This window comes from Lepeophtheirus salmonis, chromosome 11 (genome assembly GCF_016086655.4).
Source record: "Lepeophtheirus salmonis chromosome 11, UVic_Lsal_1.4, whole genome shotgun sequence".
NCBI lineage: Eukaryota > Metazoa > Arthropoda > Copepoda > Siphonostomatoida > Caligidae > Lepeophtheirus > Lepeophtheirus salmonis.
In genome coordinates, this window is record NC_052141.2 from 8,397,591 (window position 1) to 8,417,865 (window position 20,275).

Below are 20,275 nucleotides of genomic sequence, written 5' to 3' on the forward strand. Positions count from 1 at the left end.
CTCGTCCGGCGCGGATAGCATTAAAGACAATCTGGTTTTTCCATGACCGTGGAACAAATACAAAATGTTTGTTTTAAAACAATAGTTGCAAGCTCTACATAATTTTTCAGAGCTCATGTGATGTGGTCATGGAAAGTCATGCATAAATAAATCAATATAATAAAGAGGTGAAGCGGTGAAAATGATTGATTTTCGGAAGTTTGCCTGGGAGGTTATTGTCAACTTGAAAAATGTTTTGAAGAAGAGCTGCTTAAGTGTCATGACTAGTCCTGTATCGGTCTAGAAAAACTGACAAGGTTGTAGTCTTTTGTATCCAGTCCTAATAAAATTAAATTTATCCATCCTAGAACCGGATCATATGGATTTGCTATGTTATCTACAACAGCTGAAATGACGTAATTACTGAAAAATTATTTCAGCTGTGGTATATACCTCTTTCAAAGACAAGATATCTGAAAATTAAAATATGAAATGTGAGGCTAGAACTGATTATTATACAGGGTTGCTTTTAAAAATTTAGTGGAAGAGTCTGGCTTCTAAATCCTAGCTGGGAGAACAGCGATTTTACTTTGATTAATTATCAAGCCAGACCTTTGGGAATATTTTCCAAAAGACTTTAGTATGCCTTCAATTCTTCAAACTAACTGTCGTTCAGAGTTTGTCTTCGACAAATAATGTGACATTATCTGCATAAGTATCAAGGAAATGTTTAGAATTCCTCATGAAAATTCCAAAGCCCCTATATCTCCTTACCAGAGATATACACCATTTTTCATTGCGGCGATAAATAACGAAGGAACTGCTGGACATCCTTGCATACAGCTCTGTTTCAGAAGAATAACCTCATTTACACAAAAATCATTCTCAATTTTAGATGATCCATCATACAAAAAGGCTCTTATAGAATTGAAATAAACCCTTAGGCGATAGCTTTTTAACAGCCAAAAGTATATGTGTGTCTTTAATAGAATCAAATGCCTTGTGGGAATCCACTGCAATGATTGCCCCAAGTTGATTCTCCTTCAAAGAATCAAAACCTGCTCTAATATTTCTAGATACATCATTTATTGTGAGGTCAAATAAAGCAAAGATTGTTGAAGCAATTCAATGCGTCTGAGCTTATTTGAAAGGGAAAAGGACTTGAATGTAGAAACCAAAGAAATCATTACGAAAATTGAGGAACTGATTTCTACTTATGTCTTGTCTATCAATAAGTTAAAATTTCAAATTTTGCTCTTCAGCATTAATAAGGTGGTGAATGACTAATATACACAATGGAACTTAATTTTAAGTGCTGAAATCATACGATGATTTTTAAATTGATTGAATTGATAGCTTAGAAAACGATTCATTTCATAGTTAAAAGACCCTCTGTTAATGTCCAAGAAAATAGAAAACGCAAGATGCATCCTGCTCCTGTGGCAAATAGAAGAGAGATATCGAATGTATCTTGAATTCATTGTATGTGTCTAAATCCAAAAGTAACTGTATTTATTATTATAATTGTATTTAATATTCAGGGTAAATTTTATTTTCGTTGAACTAAATTATTTAATGAATTATCAATAAAATAATGAATTTTATCCTTCAAAAATAAAGTATCAACTACAGTTTGTGCTGCTACAAGATCATTATGTAGAAAGTTTCATCCAAATAACTAATTAATATGAAATATTATTTTTCGAATGATCTTTCAATACTAATATAATTAATCTATAAAGTCAGTATATATATGTACAATTAGTCAATTGGATTTGGAGTCGCATAATTCAAATGTGTAGATTCTGAGGCAAGATCACAAAAATTATTACAATTAAGAATAACTGATTGTTAGTCTGTAATTTTAATAAAATTGCATATACGTTGATTAAGTATTTTAGGGACTCAAAATTTAAATTTAGATTCTAGAGTATGATTCGATTAGTTTCTTGAGGTAGAATTGATAATATTTAGAGATCCCGGCTACAAATCTGCAGGCATTTTAAAATTGGGGACTCTAGCTCATAGCATGTGCATTCTTTACGTTCCAAGCCGACTCCGTGAGTAAATAACTCAACTGTCCTAATTATTCCTTCAGGGGCATTATATGTATAAAAAAATCCCACGTGTGCAACAAGTGTAAAATGGTTGGAATAATTTAAATGACGTTATTTTTATAATCATTTAGCTATTTACCATGTAATTACATATTGCTTGTAACTATAACAAGGCCTAGAAAAGGAAGCACTATACTATTTTTATTACTTCAAAACTACATTTAATAACATTCAATTATTTATAATGAGATTCGCAGTACTTGAGAACCTCGTCCACAAGGCACCAGTAGCTTTGGCAGGCCACCCCGATCCTGTACAGATCCAGCGTTGCAATTGTATTCGTTTTAGTTTTGCAATTTTAATTCACTGGTTGGATGAAAGGATAGAGTAGCCCAAAAAAGAAATGACACCTTCCAAAACAAGATAATACACCGGCCCACAAGGCTATAAAAGTACAGGATGTCTTGGTAATGAAACTTTCTCCTTTGGACCCAGGATTTTTGACATAAAAACAGCCTAGAACTGAACCCATGAGATTTATATCTCTTGAGGAGCGTTGAAAATAATGCCTGCTCCAAGTATCATACGTTTGTAGAGGCCCTGAAAAAATTAATTACCTGTCGAATGACAACACTGGAGTGGAAAGAGATCACCCTTACCTTTCAAAGCTTCTGGCGCCATGTGGCCATTATGAATAATTGAACTTTATTGAATATAGCTTACAAATACTAAAAAAAATATGGTTAGAACCCATCTAGTTTGTTCATTATAAGCCTTAAAAATGTTCCCAATTTATCTGGACCACACTGTATAATATACTACTAATTACAAACAAATTATTTCTAGATACATTGGTGCATTTAAAGAGCAGTTAATTATTTACATCACTTCATATCAAATAGTGTTGTTACCAATGATTCAAGAAATCTATAATCTGTTATATAAACATATTGGAATAACAAATTTATTCGCCCACGAATAATCTTTCAAACATTTTAATCGTGGGACTATTTTTTGTATCAATTAATTCATTTGCCATGTTTGTTCATGAATTCAATAGGAGTATATATACCTCTAAAGACGACAGTAGCATGCATATTTAATGTTAGGAATTGTAGTATTTTATTGTTTGTAGACAGCATTTTCTGCTTTCCATATGAGTCAATCATTCTTTTCTTTATAGAGTAATAAATAATAGTTAAATGAGGGCTGAATACAACAAATGGGCTCAAAGGACCCTCCTTTAACAAGAAAAATACGTTTTCTTTTCGTTCAAATATTTTGTTTGCGTATAAAGCTATATTCATTGATAAAAATTACTTAATAATGACAAAAGGCCTCGTATTTGTAGATGTTACCAGAATTTAGGGTGTTTTTTTTACTATCTTAATTACTGGTGATGGAAATCCATTGTATCCCGGGTTTTTTTTTGGAATGGGTAATGTGAAGAATGAATTTTCTTTTCTTCAGCTGTTGTCATTATTATTTAACTCCTTGAAAATGAACCTTCTTTTCGACAACCTTTAATTATATTCAAAACATGATTCATTAATTGTGTGTGATCATAAAAGACAGAGAGTAACCTTGAAGATCGACATCCCAGTAATTCTTTCCAATGTCCTTGTTAATCTATTTCTCTCCCTCTTCCCTTATCACAGCTTATTGAAGTTGATCTAATGAAACATCATGAAAACTAAGCTGCCCTCCTTCAAAACATTAATCAAATTATCAAAATTAGGATGTTAATTTTGGTTTTCTTTTTTTTAACACGTCCAGTCTACACTTAATTTTCAACACTTCTCTTTGAATTTAGGAGGGAGACTTTTAGGAGAAATACATTAAGTTTATATGCTCTAATCCTTAGATTCTCAATATTGATTACCGATAGAATACAAAATAATTAATTTAAAGAAAATTTGCATCAATATGATTTGAGACATTTAACAAGAATCTACAATTTTTTTGATTATGTACATTCTTTTTCATATTTGGTTGATTTGAAACATTATTCTTTTGTATGAAAAACATGAATTGAATTGAATTTAAAATAAACTGAATTTGATTTTCCTTCAAAATTTCAATTTAGACATCAAATATATGGAGATTCAATAAATCAAAACACAATATGTATAGGATATTTTAAACAGAGTTACATAAATTAAGCACTCACTTCCTATAAATTCCAAGATTATATTCTCGGTGCGAGCATTTGAACTTTACCCCTTCAGCAAATAATAGATTGGGGAAAAAAGTAATTTTGTATTTTCCTACCTTGTTTTTAAACAAAGTATATCTTGTTCATTATTGGTTACATTGGATCATACAATAAAACGTTGTAAAGATGTCAATGCATATTATAAACGTTTTTGGACAGTATTGCGCTGGAAGGAAATTCGCCAATTGAGATGTTTATTATCTGAAAATGAAAAACACGTCGAAAGTGACCAAGAAAATTATCCTTATATACATCACCAATACTCTTTTGTTTCTTGTTAACCAGCAGTGGTTCGACGATTTTGTTGAAGTATATTGGAGATGAATAATGCACCACACACTGGCAGGCCTGTTGTTGAAAATGTCAATAAACTATAGAAAATATGGAGATAGACCCTCATATTGGAAGTCATGACATTACCCAGGAGCTGAACATGGATGATAACACTGTTTTGAACCATTTGCAGAAGACTGAATCGAAAAAAAACATCGAATAGAGTAGGAGCCATATTTCATCTAGGCCCTCATGTAGATTGCCCGCTCATTCTTGAAGAGCCCCTCTGTAAAAAGATTTCAGATGAGATACGATATTTCAAGTACATCTACTTTGATCTGAGTATTTTGCCCCAAACACGTTCAATGAAGTTCTCTACTCCTTCAGCCTCCCTTGCAGCTTCCTTATATCTGTAACTGTTATTATTGTTCGACAGTTTATCAGGCAATTAAATGGGTTTTATTTTTTACCCAGGTTACACTCTACGTTTTGAAAATGATATGAATTAAAATAGGATTAAACTTTTATCAGATGTTGGTTTAGCTTTCAAGCTTTTTTTTTAATAAGGGAAATCACTTTTTACGAACATAATATCGATCTAAAGGCATATTTTGACAAGAAAGAACTATAAGGATGAAAATTAAAGTTAAAATCAGTTGATAGAACATTGCAGCATATTAATATAAAAATTTATTATTTTATCACGATTACAATTCCTACAAAAGATATGTCAAATTATACAAAAGTTAAGAAAAATGAAAGATCTTACTTAGTAAAGTAATTATAACACTATAATATTACTTTTACTTAATTAGTACAGTTCCATCCGAACAATTAGAGGAACATAAAAAAGCATATGCACACGCTTAAAAATGCTTAGAATGTTCAACTCAAACGTATGTACTCATCTTTTCTATTTAAAATGACGTGTTGTGTTTGTTTGTTGCTAAACCTAATCTAAAGTCACATTCATTATTTTAGACTTACAGTAGTACCAGGCACTGTCCTGAGTTATTTGGCATCGACAAACAGACAAACTATGCTTTTATAATATATATTTGCTATATTAATATAGACGATAACCCCCCACAGATTTGCCGTCATAAAAGGTCGATTTAAATTGATTTTTTACTAATAAGTTTTTAATATTCTTATGGAATTTTTACTAAATAAGAAATGCAAGATTGCAGGAAAAATTTCCAAAATTGAATATAAATAAATTTTATTAGATGAATAAATCTATAATATATTCTATTCAAATACATTGGATATCAAGCATATTTAATTATTGGTTAATCCTCTTGCCTCTAAAATATTAATTACTCTTTTTTAATTAGTCAAATTAATTATATCTTATTTCAGAAAAAGACTGTTCCAGGATTTCCAGAACAAATCCTACATAAAGTTGTATGTCAAAACAACTTTAGAGGAAGCTTTTACAAATTTAGAGCTAAGTGGTGTCGTTTTCCGTTTTTTTAAAGTGAATTTGGCCGGCTGGACGGGAAAAAAAAGGGAGAGGCAAAGATTATAAATATTTTTACATCTTTAAAAAATGTTGACACTGGAGTATGTTGAAATTTACGAACTCATATCAAGAGCTACTCTTTATTGCTTAACTATTTTATCAGAAAACCGCTGGGAAATAAATGGTGCTTCTTTAAATGTGGAAAACTGGATAAAAAATGACATATTTTTTTTTGGATTGTGAGGCAATAATTCAAAATAAGAAGGAATTGCAGACGTATTTATGAATGCTGGAGATTTATCATATTTTTGTTTATTTTCTTGCTTACAGTGCAATTAAAATTGGAAGAAATAAACAAATAAAAAATTGTCCGTACAGCTTTTTTTTTTTGTACAAAATGTTATCTTTCTAAAGCTATCTATAGTAAAACGATCACTCTTATACAACGTGAACTAAACATACTAAAGTCATCTATAATTAGTAAATAATGGATTTCCTTACACTTTCGCTTTTTTTTAATATGTTACTAATATTTAATAATTAAAAATTTAGAATTTCATTGGACATGACAGTCATTTGTCTGAACCACGGGCATCAACTTTGCGACAGCTTTTGAAAAGAAAGTACGCACCACGTCCTCTGGGATATCCCTCCATCCAACTTTAACGAAAGCTCTTATTTGTCCCTTAATGACTCTTCAGGCAACATTGGTACTCTTCTTTACCATTCCCCCCATTGTAAAGCCTAAAGGACTGCAATCAGGTGAGGATACGGGACGAAACTTTCAATCTACCGTTCTTTTACTTAATTTTGTTTATTTTCTTGTTTAAGATGCAGTTAAGAGATGGGCTTAAAAGGCCATGGGCTTTACTCATAGATGGTTTTTTTGTTTTAAATGCACATCATTTAAAATTAGTACGAACTTTCACATAAGAGTTGTAAAGATTCCATGACAATCTGCACATTAGTTTCTGAGTTATGTTACTTAGCTTGACACTAATTTTAAAACTTTAAAAACAATGGATAAGAAAATAAACAATACTATATAGGTATATGATATACATCAGGTAGCACTAAATAATAAAGTGGACCATGTGACTCTATTTCATAAAGACAGACATTCAAACACATAGAATATGCATTATTAATATTAGGACTGTCAACAACAAAACAAGATAAAATGATTTTTCTCAACATTGAGTGTATATAACAATTGTATTCTTTGACGAAATATTCTAAATTTCATTAAGCAAAAATAAAGTCACATACAAATTCTAATTCAATCCCTATCAGGTCTGTAAAAAAACTCTTTGGTGTCCTCAATTCATACATTATACTTTATATAGTTTAAGCGAAGGAAATATTGTACTTTTTCTGTTTATACCCTAGTTTGAGAGGTAGGGGCTGACATATCAAAACCATAAAATGGGCGGTTTTTACCCATATTTAAAAAAAAAAGAAATAAATCACTCCACACATTTTTGTACAATACATTTTTGATTCATTTTTATCTGCTCCAGAGGAGAAAAAAATGAGCCATGATTCATTTGAACAGTATACAAAAAAAGCATTTCTTTTTTTATGATGTTTGTATTTCCACAAATGATCTTAGCAATATCATGTGGTTACTGCTTATTAATCTGTATATTATTTTTACTTCTTTTTATGTTACTATAAATAAAATTCCACTATGGGTTACATCAAGATAAAAACAATCTTAAACAAAAATCCAAAAACAAGAGAAAATCCAAATTTTATTTGTTTAATTTTAAAACAGGTGGGTGATTTTAAATCCAAAACAAATTTCAACATTATTATCTTGTCAAACCTATAATCGTTGTTTATAAAATTGTAGTCAGCAGATTCAGTTGACAAATATTTTAAGTACAAAAAAAAAATTTTAAATATTTTCCAAATACGAATGTCGTGCGGCCATAATTGTGTATTTCTGTGACAAGCACACTTTTCAAGGAGATTATTGAATATACAAAGTTGCCAAGATCAACTATTTTCGATGTTGATAAGGCTTTCAAGGAATCTGATATATCGTGAACACAAGCCAGGAAGACTCACGATTGCTCTAGAGCAAAAATCTACTCCATACTTTCTGGAATGAAAGGGCTTTCTCACTACTTGGATGTAAACCCTTTGGACTAGTCCCGTCTTAAAAGAGTGTTCAATTAACATGCACATAATTAATGATAAATATTCTTTTTATTTTTGACAGTTAAAAACAAAAGAAGCGAAAATCAAAATGGTAACCCTGAAAATTTGAAGAATATTTTGGAAGAGAGACGCTAAGCTGTCATGACTGCTGTGCCAGGTTCAGGGCCAGATTAGAGAATGTGGTTAAAGCTGGAAGGGTTGGTTTGAGTGATTGACTTTGCTATTGACCTCTATATGTAAGAGCAAATGATTTGATAAATGCTGAATTAATTTTGAGCAAATAACTGCATTATACATTATCCAAATATTTTCTGGATTTAAATTCCCATATTCAATCAAATATTTCTAGTAACATTTAAGTATATTAAAGCCTTTTTTTTAAATGTCTAGAATGAGTTAGCATATCAATAAACCTAAGCTATAGTATATAATTTTATAAAGTACTTAGCTCTAAAGTTGTAATTATCTTCAGAAATGAGGTAATTTATTTTTTGTTTTGCGTTGAGTTTGGAATTTAAAGATGTCGCAAAATTGATGGTCGAAAATCCATACTTCCAATTATGTACCTAACCTAATAAAATTATCATTGGTAGCTAGATACTCTAGGTTTGAATAATCATAATTAACATAGTCAAATTGTTTTATGTACGTGTTCTTTTGAGAGGCATATTGAAGTATCAAGTATTTTCCTCTTCATCACGAAAATGAAACCAAAATAAATTAATGCAATGTTCCAAGTATGTCCTGAATTGCAGCCCAACTCCAAAAAATGACGGAAGAAGATACATAGGAGGGAGGTGGCAAGGTCTCCCCCCTCCCTTAAAAAAATAGTGTGCACCCCGGTACTGAGATCAGGGTTATACAATTTCAATCACCAATTTATTTTTTCATAAAGTCCCGAGTTATATTCAGTGGTGTGAACAGAGGGGGAAGGGGGGCAATTGTCCCCTTGCCCTTCTAAATTGATGAAAATCAATGCTATAAGTGTCTTTCCCTATTTCCTTTGTACTTGTTGGCCCAACCATTTTCTGCTCGCCCCTGTCCTTCAAAAAGTCTGTTTACACTAGTGATTATATTAGTATAATAACAAAATATATAATGTCATGGTATAATTTAATAGAAAGCAATACTGAAGAGTCTCTTTCGAATGGAAAGGTTTATAAAAATGAATATAAAGCCTTCTAGAAAAAGGCAAATATATCGTTAAGGATAACGTCGTTATATTAAATATCGATTTCAAATGTTTTTGTGATCTTCTATGTTACTCAGAATTAATTTCTATGAATTCACATTCATTTTTGAAAGTTTCATTTCATTTTAAAATTAGGAGATCATATAAAATTAATCTCTTCCACTAGGGTAGTTATAGTGATTTTTAACAATTTATTTGTCTCATAGGAAATATCATATTGTTAACAAAATTTTAGAAACTCTTTCATAAGATAATTTTTTTAAGGCAAGAGAGTAGAATACAGTTAAAAAAATTATATGAATATAACATTTTATTGGTAGTATTTCTAAATATTGCAAAGGTATAGGAAAAGTTGATTTCTTGGATGCATTAACAGCTGTCCATAAAGGGAGAATTAGATAAAGGAAAAAGTAATGGCCTTTATTTAAGAGGTTGATGGTGCTTCTGCTGTTCAAGTTAGAACAAATGTAAAAATTTATTTGTCATACTGACCCGATTTTCATCTATTTTTTTGAGAAGATCAGCTAGTAAAAGCTTGAGAGGCGAGAATGACCTTCCCTCTGTCAGTTTTACTCCTCAGTTAAGACATTACAGAGGTCCAATGGGGAAGTTGAATGGAAAAATTTCGTGTTTCAGATGCAACTTTGAGAAACATCCACGTTGATTTTATGATTTTCACTAATATAGAGTGGTATATTAAAATCGGAAGGGTTATATTAAAATCGTAACACTTTTAATTTTAAAATTCACCAATATATAATTTATTGATTAACAATACAGTTTCATATTTTTTTGACAATAAATATATGTGTGTCTGTACGTTCTTAATCATTACTTTCGCCTCCCTTAGCGATAATATTTCCTTCATGGCAACAGCAGTGGAAGGCCTGGTACCCCTTAAAGATGTGGTCCACTGTCTTGGCGTCCCAGTGCGAGCTGTCTTTGAGGGCCTCATTTTTTGGATGAAAGACACTAAAGGCCTTCCCCTCCACATGTACCAAAAAGGTGTGATCGAGTGTGTTGGTATCAGGGCTAGAGGGGGCCCAAAATTCGTTGATCTTGTTGAATTGTCATTTTCTGGACTTGTACGTAAGCTAGAGAGCACAAATTTGTCACGTTTTGTAACTAATTGATTATCTTTTAATATGTGGAGATATAAACTAATTTCAATTTATCAACCTTCATTAAATATTGAATTATTTTGTGAAATTCAATGGACTGTAATAGCAATTATTCAAGTCATTAAGTTATTTTTCCTTGAAATTTTGTTTTTGTAAATACGAAATAAACTAATTTGAATAAATTTATCTAACTTTTTAAGATTTCATTGAATAATGTCATAACAAAAATGTATCCAAATCACATACATACATATTTTTACATCAAATTTTTACTGATGCGTTCGGTTAGTTCATTATACATTCATGGATCTCTTCATAATTTTTTAAAAGTATAAGTATCTTATTTGAGCTATATATATATAAACTGTCTCCCATAATTATTTCTGACTGTCCATAGTTGCTACCTGAATGTTTGTTTATTTATATTCCATAGCTGTGGAGGAGAGAACATAATATGAGTATAAACTATAAAGTGTAGCCTTAACGACGGAGACTATTATTGATGAGTAATTAAAGTATGTAAGTCTATGTTAGAAGGGGAGATGAATTTCTAAGCTACTTTCATCCGAAAAATTCTTCAAATTGTTCATTTTGATTTCTTTTTTTTTTTTACATACCGACGGATAGTATTATGATAACAGCTTCATTAAATAAAAACACTGCTCATGTTGCCAATAACAACTAAATTTGTACGTTCAACGCTTAGGAAATCCAACCCTAAAGATATATATTTTCTTTTTCATGAGTTATATCCGTACAAATAGCAAAATAGACGAACTTATTATTTTCATCTATGCTTGTAACACAAATGAATAGGGAAAGTATAGTAAAAAGAGTAAACAATGAAGTAATGTCTCATAAAGGAAGGTGTGGGTCCTTGGATGATGTTGGGCGTGTTGTTCATACTTTGTTATTCAAATACTTTCATTCCTTTTTGAAGGTCCAATTTCTTAATGTCTGCAACATACAAGTCTGAAACTATCCATTTCATTATTATATGTTTGAATCTTCTCCTTTTTGTAAAAGACTTCAAATGTGACCCGTCAACATAAAAACAAGCCAGAATGGATTTTTCTCAAAATTAAGTGTGAACTACACATCTATCATTTAAAGAGTTATTGGATATTTTATACAAAAATATTATACTTATTAACCTTTTTGGGTGTACCGCAATTCGGACTTAAAGTAGTGACCATACGTTAAGTTTTTCTAAATTTTGTAATAGTTAACAAAGTATGTATGTTGACTTTCTTTACAATTTTGTAATTATCGTAAATTGCATGTTCCTTGGATATCAAAGAGACCACAACGCACCAAAAAGTGCTACTTGAAGATGCGCACCAAAAGTTTGGAAATGACATTTCAGGTTGGTTGTATAAAAATGTGACTAACTTTATTTAATTATGCTATTTTCAAGCTTGATACTCCTCCGAGTTCGAAAAGATCATCCGTAACGTAATTAATGAAGTTTGGAATTTTTGATCCTCTAATAAAAAATATAAGATCCTCTTCATATAAAAGAGTTTTAAATTATTGATCATTAATTTTTAGACCTGTCACGAGATTATTGGAATCGAGTGGACAGTAATGATCTTTAATTGTTATCTGAAACAGCAACTTTCTACTAAAAACTTAACTTTAAAATTTGGCAAATCAAATCTAGCGAAAGATTTGTTAAGGACCAAAGATGAAAATAGTATTATCCACCGGTATGATATAAAAAAAAAAGAAACCAACTATTAATGTGGTAGTCCTGATAACTTGAAGAATGTTTTTAAAAGGAACAGCGTAGGACTCATGATGTGATATTAGATTAGCTGTGAGCAGCTACTGGAGGGTTGAAAATGAAGTAAAGGCAAATTGTACTCCTTATATAATATTACTTCAAAGTCTATCCTAAACTCCAGCCTCTGTCCAACAAGGACTTTTATCATAATCATTATCATATCTTTCCAACCATTATTGTATAGTTAAGAATGACTACAATATTAATCCATTAGCTTACCAAATGTTCAATTTCTAGGAAAGGATCCAATCTTGGATCATTTATGTTTTAAAATGGTAATGTTTTATTCTTTGTTCCACAATGAATTATCCTCTATATTTGAACAAAGACTGATAAAGTATATTTTGTTTGGAAAAATATTTTCCAGAAACTCATTAATCAAGACAACAACATTTAAAAAGAGACAGTTCCGTTATGTTTACCTTAATAATAATAGGTAACTTCGACGACAATGACTAACTTTATTTATTCAAATACATCATTATCTTTTGAATAATAGTTGTAGTAAAATAAATGATTTTCATATAGATGACTTTGGTATTGTGGATCTTGCATTGTATAATTTGAATCACTTAACACCAGATGGTGTTAGAAAAATCAGATTTTGTACACTTGTGGGATTGATTTAATCGGCCTTGTTTGAGCGTGCGTCAAAAATGGACAACAGCTAAGAAGAAATATACCATATTTGATGATTTTTTGTTAAATAAAGGAAAAAACAAATGCCAGGTGGCTGTAAATATAAGTAGTGCTTATATTCCTGTTATTGAAACAGTGAATCATGCAATATTTTGGCTTAGCTCAGAGTTTGAAAGTAAAAATAGTAGGATATGCTGAAAGTGACTATACCACACATTTAGTTTTGTATATGTGTTCTGAACTTTGACACTTTGTACAAACTTTTATGATAATTGATTCTTAAATTTAACCCTAGAGTTTAAAAAACAAACAGAGGCAAAACATAAAATTCGTTCTACCTACTTAAAGTGTCTTATCGTTAGATTGTTAAAATTTAAAAAAATAATAAAGTTTATGGCAATAGTTTCGTTAAATTCACATCAAAAATTATAGAAATTATAATTTAGATTTTGTTTAGTCTCCTGATAAGTTTTTAATAATCTATAATACTTACTTAGATATTTAAATATTGTATTTATTGTAAACCCTTTAAATAGTCAAACTTTGATCCTTTTTTTGTCTCAACAATTTTTTCTTCATCATTTCGTTTGTATAATAATATAATTCTACATTAAAGTTGAAAATTAATTTCCTTCTAAGAATCAAATAACAATCATATTCACAGATACACTATGAGAGTATAACACCTGTCAATGAAATGTATAAAGACACCTTTTTTGAAAGGTATACGACATTAGAAAATGAAAAAAAAAACAAGAATAATCAAAGAGCAAAACAAAAAAAAACAAGGAAATTTTACAAAAAGTATCGTACACTCAGACTTAAATTTGTCTAAAAAAAATTTCTAAACTTTCTCACTAAAAAAACTCATTAAATGTTCGCCAATAACCCAATCTGTTCCGTGCAAATGTGAAATTCTGATGGAAAACATTGATTATCTTCCTGCTGTTGAGATCATTATTCCTCGAATATGGTATGGCTCGATAAGTTTTTCTCCAGTCAATTTATGAGCCACATGAACTTCGACACTATTGATGTCAATATTCAGTATATTTTGTTCTTCAATATTATTTAACTAACCAGAAGTAATGGATAATAACATTGGACTGTGTTTACTTCAAATTCAACCCCAAAAATCGGTTCTTCAGACCTTACAGCCCATTATTAAAATTTCATATTCCATGGCGCCAGAGTTTTGAGTATTTTCGATGCTCTCTGAAGAGCAAAAAAGAATCTTCCACTAATTAGATATGAATTAAGTTTCAGATCGTGAAGTTTAAGGGTTTTTTCAAGGAGAGATTTCTCGGAAGCTCTTTTTTAGGTCCTGAAAGGTTTTTGTAGAAGTGTCTTCTCTCTTAGTTTTGTTAGATGATATCAATCGTATTACTATTGTCAAATCTTGGAGTCCTTGACCAAACAATTCTTTTTAAAGCTGTTCATTTAGTAAATAACGCTCTGTAGGCATCATTTTGCTTTCAGGGTCTTTTTAATAAGGAAATTTATCTGTTATGGAAAAGTACTCTCATACAAACTTCTTCGAAGAGGAAGAAGTTTGACTTTCTAATCTTCTGAATGAAACAAAATTAGATTTTTATAAAGATCGACTCTTTTTTGCAAGTTAAATTTACGCTATTCATATTAAAACCTTTCTGTAAAAGCACGTAAGTACTACCAATCAGATGGAAAGTGTCTTTCAATATTCCATACTATCCCCAAAATATTCACCTAGTTGCTCCCTTTACATAAGCTGATAACAATAAGTACTAACAGTTTCCATTGGCGTAAAGGAATAATTTAGATCTTCTCCCCCATTGATTTTCAATCCTGATTTCATAGAGAACTTGCTGAAGAAAGCGAGGAGGATATCTTTTCTATGCACATGTTGAACTTCTGAATTCCTCACCGCCATGAGGGTAATATCATCTTCGTACAAATACAGTACGTTTCTCACCGAGAAAGATACCAAAACCACTGTACTGACGTAATAAATTAGAAGTCGTTAATTCCATAGCTTAAATGAATACGAGAGGAAAAACTGGAATACAACGTTGTCCCAACTGAATCAGTTCATTCTGTATTCTATTGATGGGGATGGATGACGTTCCATTATAATTTAGAATATGTTCCCTATATTTTATAAAAGTAACTTTAAAATAAATTCAGTTTATGTAAGTAATTATACGTGGCATGTTTCCTTAAAAATACGTTTAATAAAACAACTTTTATGTATGTCAATAATACATTCTAATTCTTAGTGCTTATAAACAACAGAGTTTAAATTTTATTTCACTTGTATACGGATATTGTACACGTGTAAATTAAATTTTGAGAGTTTTCAAGCCAGTATTTTTGAACACTTCTATAATGTGGATCAAGAACTTTATTTTCGTTACAACATATGTCTCTTTGGCAACTTCTTTCTCGACGGGTAAGTAGTATATAGTGACTCCGTTTTCATATTATTTATACATATTGTACTAAAGTAATCTATGATTCATGTGGATACTCAACATCAAAGGGATTAAAGGGATGCAAACCAAGAACATCAAACAGAATTATTAATGGGGTTGGAGTGGAAGAAGGAGACATTCCATGGCAAGTGGCTATTAAATTGAAACCCTCATCTGGGCCGAGTTTTTGGTGTGGAGGAACAATCATCAGTGAGTCATTCGTGATAACCGCAGCTCATTGCTTAAAAGACAGAATAATCTCAGGGATAAATATTAAACTAGATATTTCAAAATGCTATGTATGTATGTAATCTTTAAAAAATGTGACAATGGTCCAAATCCCGGGATTTATTTATTATTTGTTCCTATTTTGAAATGTTAGGACCTATCAAGAGAGAAAATCTTTCATGGCATTACTTTTATTGAATCTCACAACCTTTCATGTTAAAAGAAAAGGCAAAAATGGGATTAAATCAGTTTCTAGGACTCTTCTCAAATAGGGAATAATTATTCAACACTTCTGGGGAAGTGTTTATAGCTTAATTACAAGAAATAATTCAAATTCAACCAATCAATGTACAGAACACTGATTAGTTGATGTTAGTAAGTTATGACCGTGTTCTATTGTCTCTCAAAGTTTTTATATTTTTGATAACATACTCTCAAAGGCTTTTATGATTACTGGGATTTAGACTTTTTTCACATATTTTACAATTATTTAAAAAATGTGAGAACAAAATTGATATTAATGGAATATTGGGATTTGCAGGTGTATGCTGGGGGGAATCTAGGGCAGGAAACTGGTGTTCAATATAATTTTTCAATGTACATAATGCATCCATCATTTAAAAAAATTGATGGAAAGAATATACACGATATTGGTCTGGTACAAATAAAAGGTTCATTTGATTTTTCTTCGGTTATACAACCAGCATGTTTGCCCTTTTATCAAACGGAGCCTGTCATGACTGAATCTTCAGTCGTAGGTAATCTTCAGCTATATATATTTGTTATTCAATTATATTTTTTTATATGTACAATGTACAAATAGTAAGCGGATGGGGTCGAACAGATCCAAAAGTAGATTTGGCTGCTTCCCGTCTCATGAGAGCGGATTTATATGTGAAAAACATATCATCCAGTATATGTAAACGTGGAAAAGAAGGTGTCGTTGATCCTGATTCATTATTGTGTATTTGGAATCCTCCTTCTTCTGGATGTTTTGGAGATTCTGGTGGTCCAGTTACACTTGAAGAAAGTGGTAGGTGCATACTTGTTGGAGTCATCTCACAAGGGGTCCAATGTGGAGCCACTGGTCAAGGTGCAATAAACGTTAAGGTTTCATATTACTTAGATTGGATATACAGTAATATAATGGTGAGTTGGCTAAAATAATACATATCAATAACTTTGACTATTCCTATATATATTTTTTAGAAACTTTGTTAAAAAGTACGATTTTTGATCTCTGCTTTACAAATTATTTTCGTTGATAGCAGGGAGTATATATAAAGTATTTTTTAAAGGCATATTTACTTGTAAAGCATATGTATGTATACAAATATATAGAAATGTAGAAATGGAGTCTCCTCTTTATTTATTTTTTTATATCATAAGGCCTCAGTCTCGTTTTGGAATATCGGTCATTTGAACTAAAAAAAGAATCAAAACATTATTCTGTAACATCAGTCAAGATATGGGAAATTGCTTCAAAATGTTAGGTTCTTTTTTGTACCGGTAGTGTTTACATTTTATCTTTTGTTTATTGAATGTTTTTAGATGTATTTGTAGCAATGAAAAAGATTTTGTTTTGAACATGTTGTGCTTTCTTTTGGAAATAAGTTTACAATGAAGGGATTGTAGATTTTGCTTTGATTTCAAATGATATTTGGAGATATAGGCATTTTTTAATTGCTACATGCTCGGATGATTTTATCGTGTGGTACACATTTTGTTTTTTCAATAGTAATATTTGAACAACAGTTTCTTTTGAGGACATTTATTTGACAAAATCATCTAAAAATTGTGCTTGGCACAATTTTTAATCAAAATGTGAGCCATCAGTTCGTATAATTGCCTCAATACACGCCAGTAAAACTTCATTAGGACGACTACCTTTTTATACATATACATGGGTGAGCACTTTATACAATCCACCCAGTGACTCATTTTCATATATTCATACATGAAAGACAATAAAACAGGCCAGCTAAAGAAAAAATAATTTATATTAGTAGTCATCATGTCAATGTAATTATCCAATGTTTTTACTGTGGATGGTGGGAATTATTTAACTATATTAAATATATATTGCAGGCTTATGCATCAATAAAAGAAAAAACCTTAATTTTCGTTTACTTTGACATGATCTAGGATGCCTCAGTAGAAGAGGCGGTAGACAGTGGCGAGACAAACCACAGAGAAGATTCGGAGATGTACATATATGTTTATGGTCATAACTCGACAGTAGAAAATAAATTATAAGGCAGTACAATTGGTCTTGATGGAGTCCGAGAACTATTAGTTCCCCTTCTCCATGATCATAGTCTTCAGGGCATCGAGATTTATATGAGAAGTCTTGTTCATTTTGCCCTCCAAGAAGCACCATACGGCAGAGTCCACAGGGTTCACGTCGGGTAAGAATGAAGCTCATCAATAAGCCTACCAGAGAGCAGCCATATTTTCCCAGAAGACATGTTGAACCTTCTTGGACGTGTGAGCTGGGGGCCGTCTTGGGTAAACACATAGTTGTCCCTAGGGAACGTGCCTTCAACCAAGGCAAGAGATGGTACCTCATTACCCTGTCGTAGACGTCTTTGTTGACTTTCTCGTTGGTCTTGATCAAGTAGGTAGGTATCTTGCCACTGTCAGACGCCACTACGTAGAGGACCATGATCTGAGCTGGATCTTTGGTCCTGAAAGTTCCTTTTATCAGAGCTCTTGATTCAGCGAAGAAACAATTTTCCAATTCAGATCTGCGTTTAGAGTGAAGATATTGTGGTCGGAAATCAACTTATGTACGGAAACGTTTGCTGTTTACACACCCAGATAGTTAGTCGAAAATTTTGAGCGCACAAAAAAACAGCATCAAATTGTAACTTCTTGTCGGTTCATTTTAATGGCGTCAGATAAAAAACTTATGGCTTTAGGAATAAAGGCCAAACATCCGCGAAGAGGTTCTATTTTTTCAGTCCTCACTCTGTATATTCAGGTAGTAACTATAAAAAGCTGGTACCTTTTCCATTTTATTATCTTTTTTTTTCAAATTCATATTTGTGCCATGAAAGTATATTGTAACTTGTTGGACAATAAAATGAACAAGTAATGAATTTTATCTAAAAATCTATTGCTAGAAATAAAGTTACTCAAATAAATATTAATAAAATGATAATTGAAAATACTCGAAATATTTACCCTGTAGAATGTATATCTACAATTTTAGTAATTGGTGTTGTAATAGGTCTGTTTTATTCTGTTCAGTTTGGTTTTACGACCGGTCCAAAAGTAAGTTTTTGTTTTTTTCTTCATTTGTTAGTTAATGTGAATATCTATTATTTTTTAGCAAGAAATAGTAGGGGGAAAAGGTGGAATATAAGAAAAATACTCTAATACTTCACCAGAATGTACAGAATCATCCCTTTACTTAGAACCTGAGCCTTTTACGAACCTTTTCCTTTTTGGGGACTATTTTTTATTATAAAAGTGTTGACAGGGGAATTCTCTGGCCCTCTTCTTCGTCATTGCATTCTTGAGGCATTATTTATTGTTATATTTCTTATCAAACTTAATAAGACTTGATCATGGAACCTTTCTTGACCTTTCCTTCATTTATTTACGAAAGTAAAGGTCCAAACAGCGGGGAGTCTAAGGGATCTTTACCATTCATGTGGGTAAGACAATAGTGGCCTCGCCGTGGGCTGTATGAGGATGTGAAAAAAAGAGAGAAATAAGGAAACAACACTCAGATCTTAGTTATTCACTTCCATACAGTCTTAGTACCTTTGGCACCAGTCCTTAAGACTGTCAGTTTCTGAGTACGGTCATGGGAGATTTCCATAATATACCAATGTTTATATACCCAATATAGATATATGGGATATGTATTCAGGGGTGTCCGCAGGATTACATTTTTTTGGTGAGAGGGCCTTGGTTTTTGGAAATTTTTCCACAAAATAAACCAAAAATTAAATAAGAAAATAAATTAAACAATCAAATTCTTTTTTTTGATATTTTTCGAAAAATTTAATTTAAAAGATTAGATTTATAGAAAAAAATTATATTAAATTCCCCAGTCCTTCACAATTTTTTTTTTCAAAAATAAATTTGAAATAAAAAACTTTTTTAATTTTTTTTTCAATAATACATTCTTTGAAAAAAGATTTTTATATTTCTTAGTTATTCACAAAAATTTATTATTTTGGGAAAAAAATAAAAAAATTAAAATTTTTAGAAAAAAATATTTTATTAAAGATATTATATATTCTAATAAAAATCTATTCCTCCTTATCTTGAAAGGAGGGCGACAGCCCTTCAGCGCACCCCTGCTGACGCCCCTGTATTAAAATTATTGTAGGGGTAATCTGAGGCCATGTGACAGTATGAGATTGTCATCTTTCATCATATCAAATTTAGTGTTACTGTTTAACGCATGTGAAGAATGCATTTTTTTGTTTTTTTTACTTTTTTTTGGGACAGATATAATATTTTTTTAATTGCCCTTTATAATGGATTAAACTTGTGTAAACCCAGACTAAATAGTAAATTTAAAATACAATGCAGATTATTATGTGGTAATAAACATTAGTTTCTAAATGAACAATTTTTTTTCTGACTTAAAAATGTAGAAAATATATATAATTTGGGAATATGAGACGAATTAAATGCAGTAATAGTTATATGGAAAGAAAAACAGGCAGGGAGGGGTAGCAGAAG

General features: G+C 31.0%; 1 protein-coding gene across 1 annotated transcript; it reads left to right on the top strand.

The window, feature by feature from the left end:
• Positions 1-15,193: 15,193 nt before the first annotated feature.
• LOC121126003 (tryptase beta-2) lies at positions 15,194-16,923 on the top strand. The gene is made up of 5 exons (XM_040721283.2): positions 15,194-15,321; positions 15,377-15,642; positions 16,113-16,329; positions 16,395-16,720; positions 16,781-16,923. Exons 1-5 carry the CDS (start codon positions 15,258-15,260, stop codon positions 16,790-16,792), a joined length of 885 nt encoding a protein of 294 aa, XP_040577217.1. The 5' UTR covers positions 15,194-15,257; the 3' UTR covers positions 16,793-16,923.
• The last annotated feature ends 3,352 nt before the right edge of the window (positions 16,924-20,275 follow it).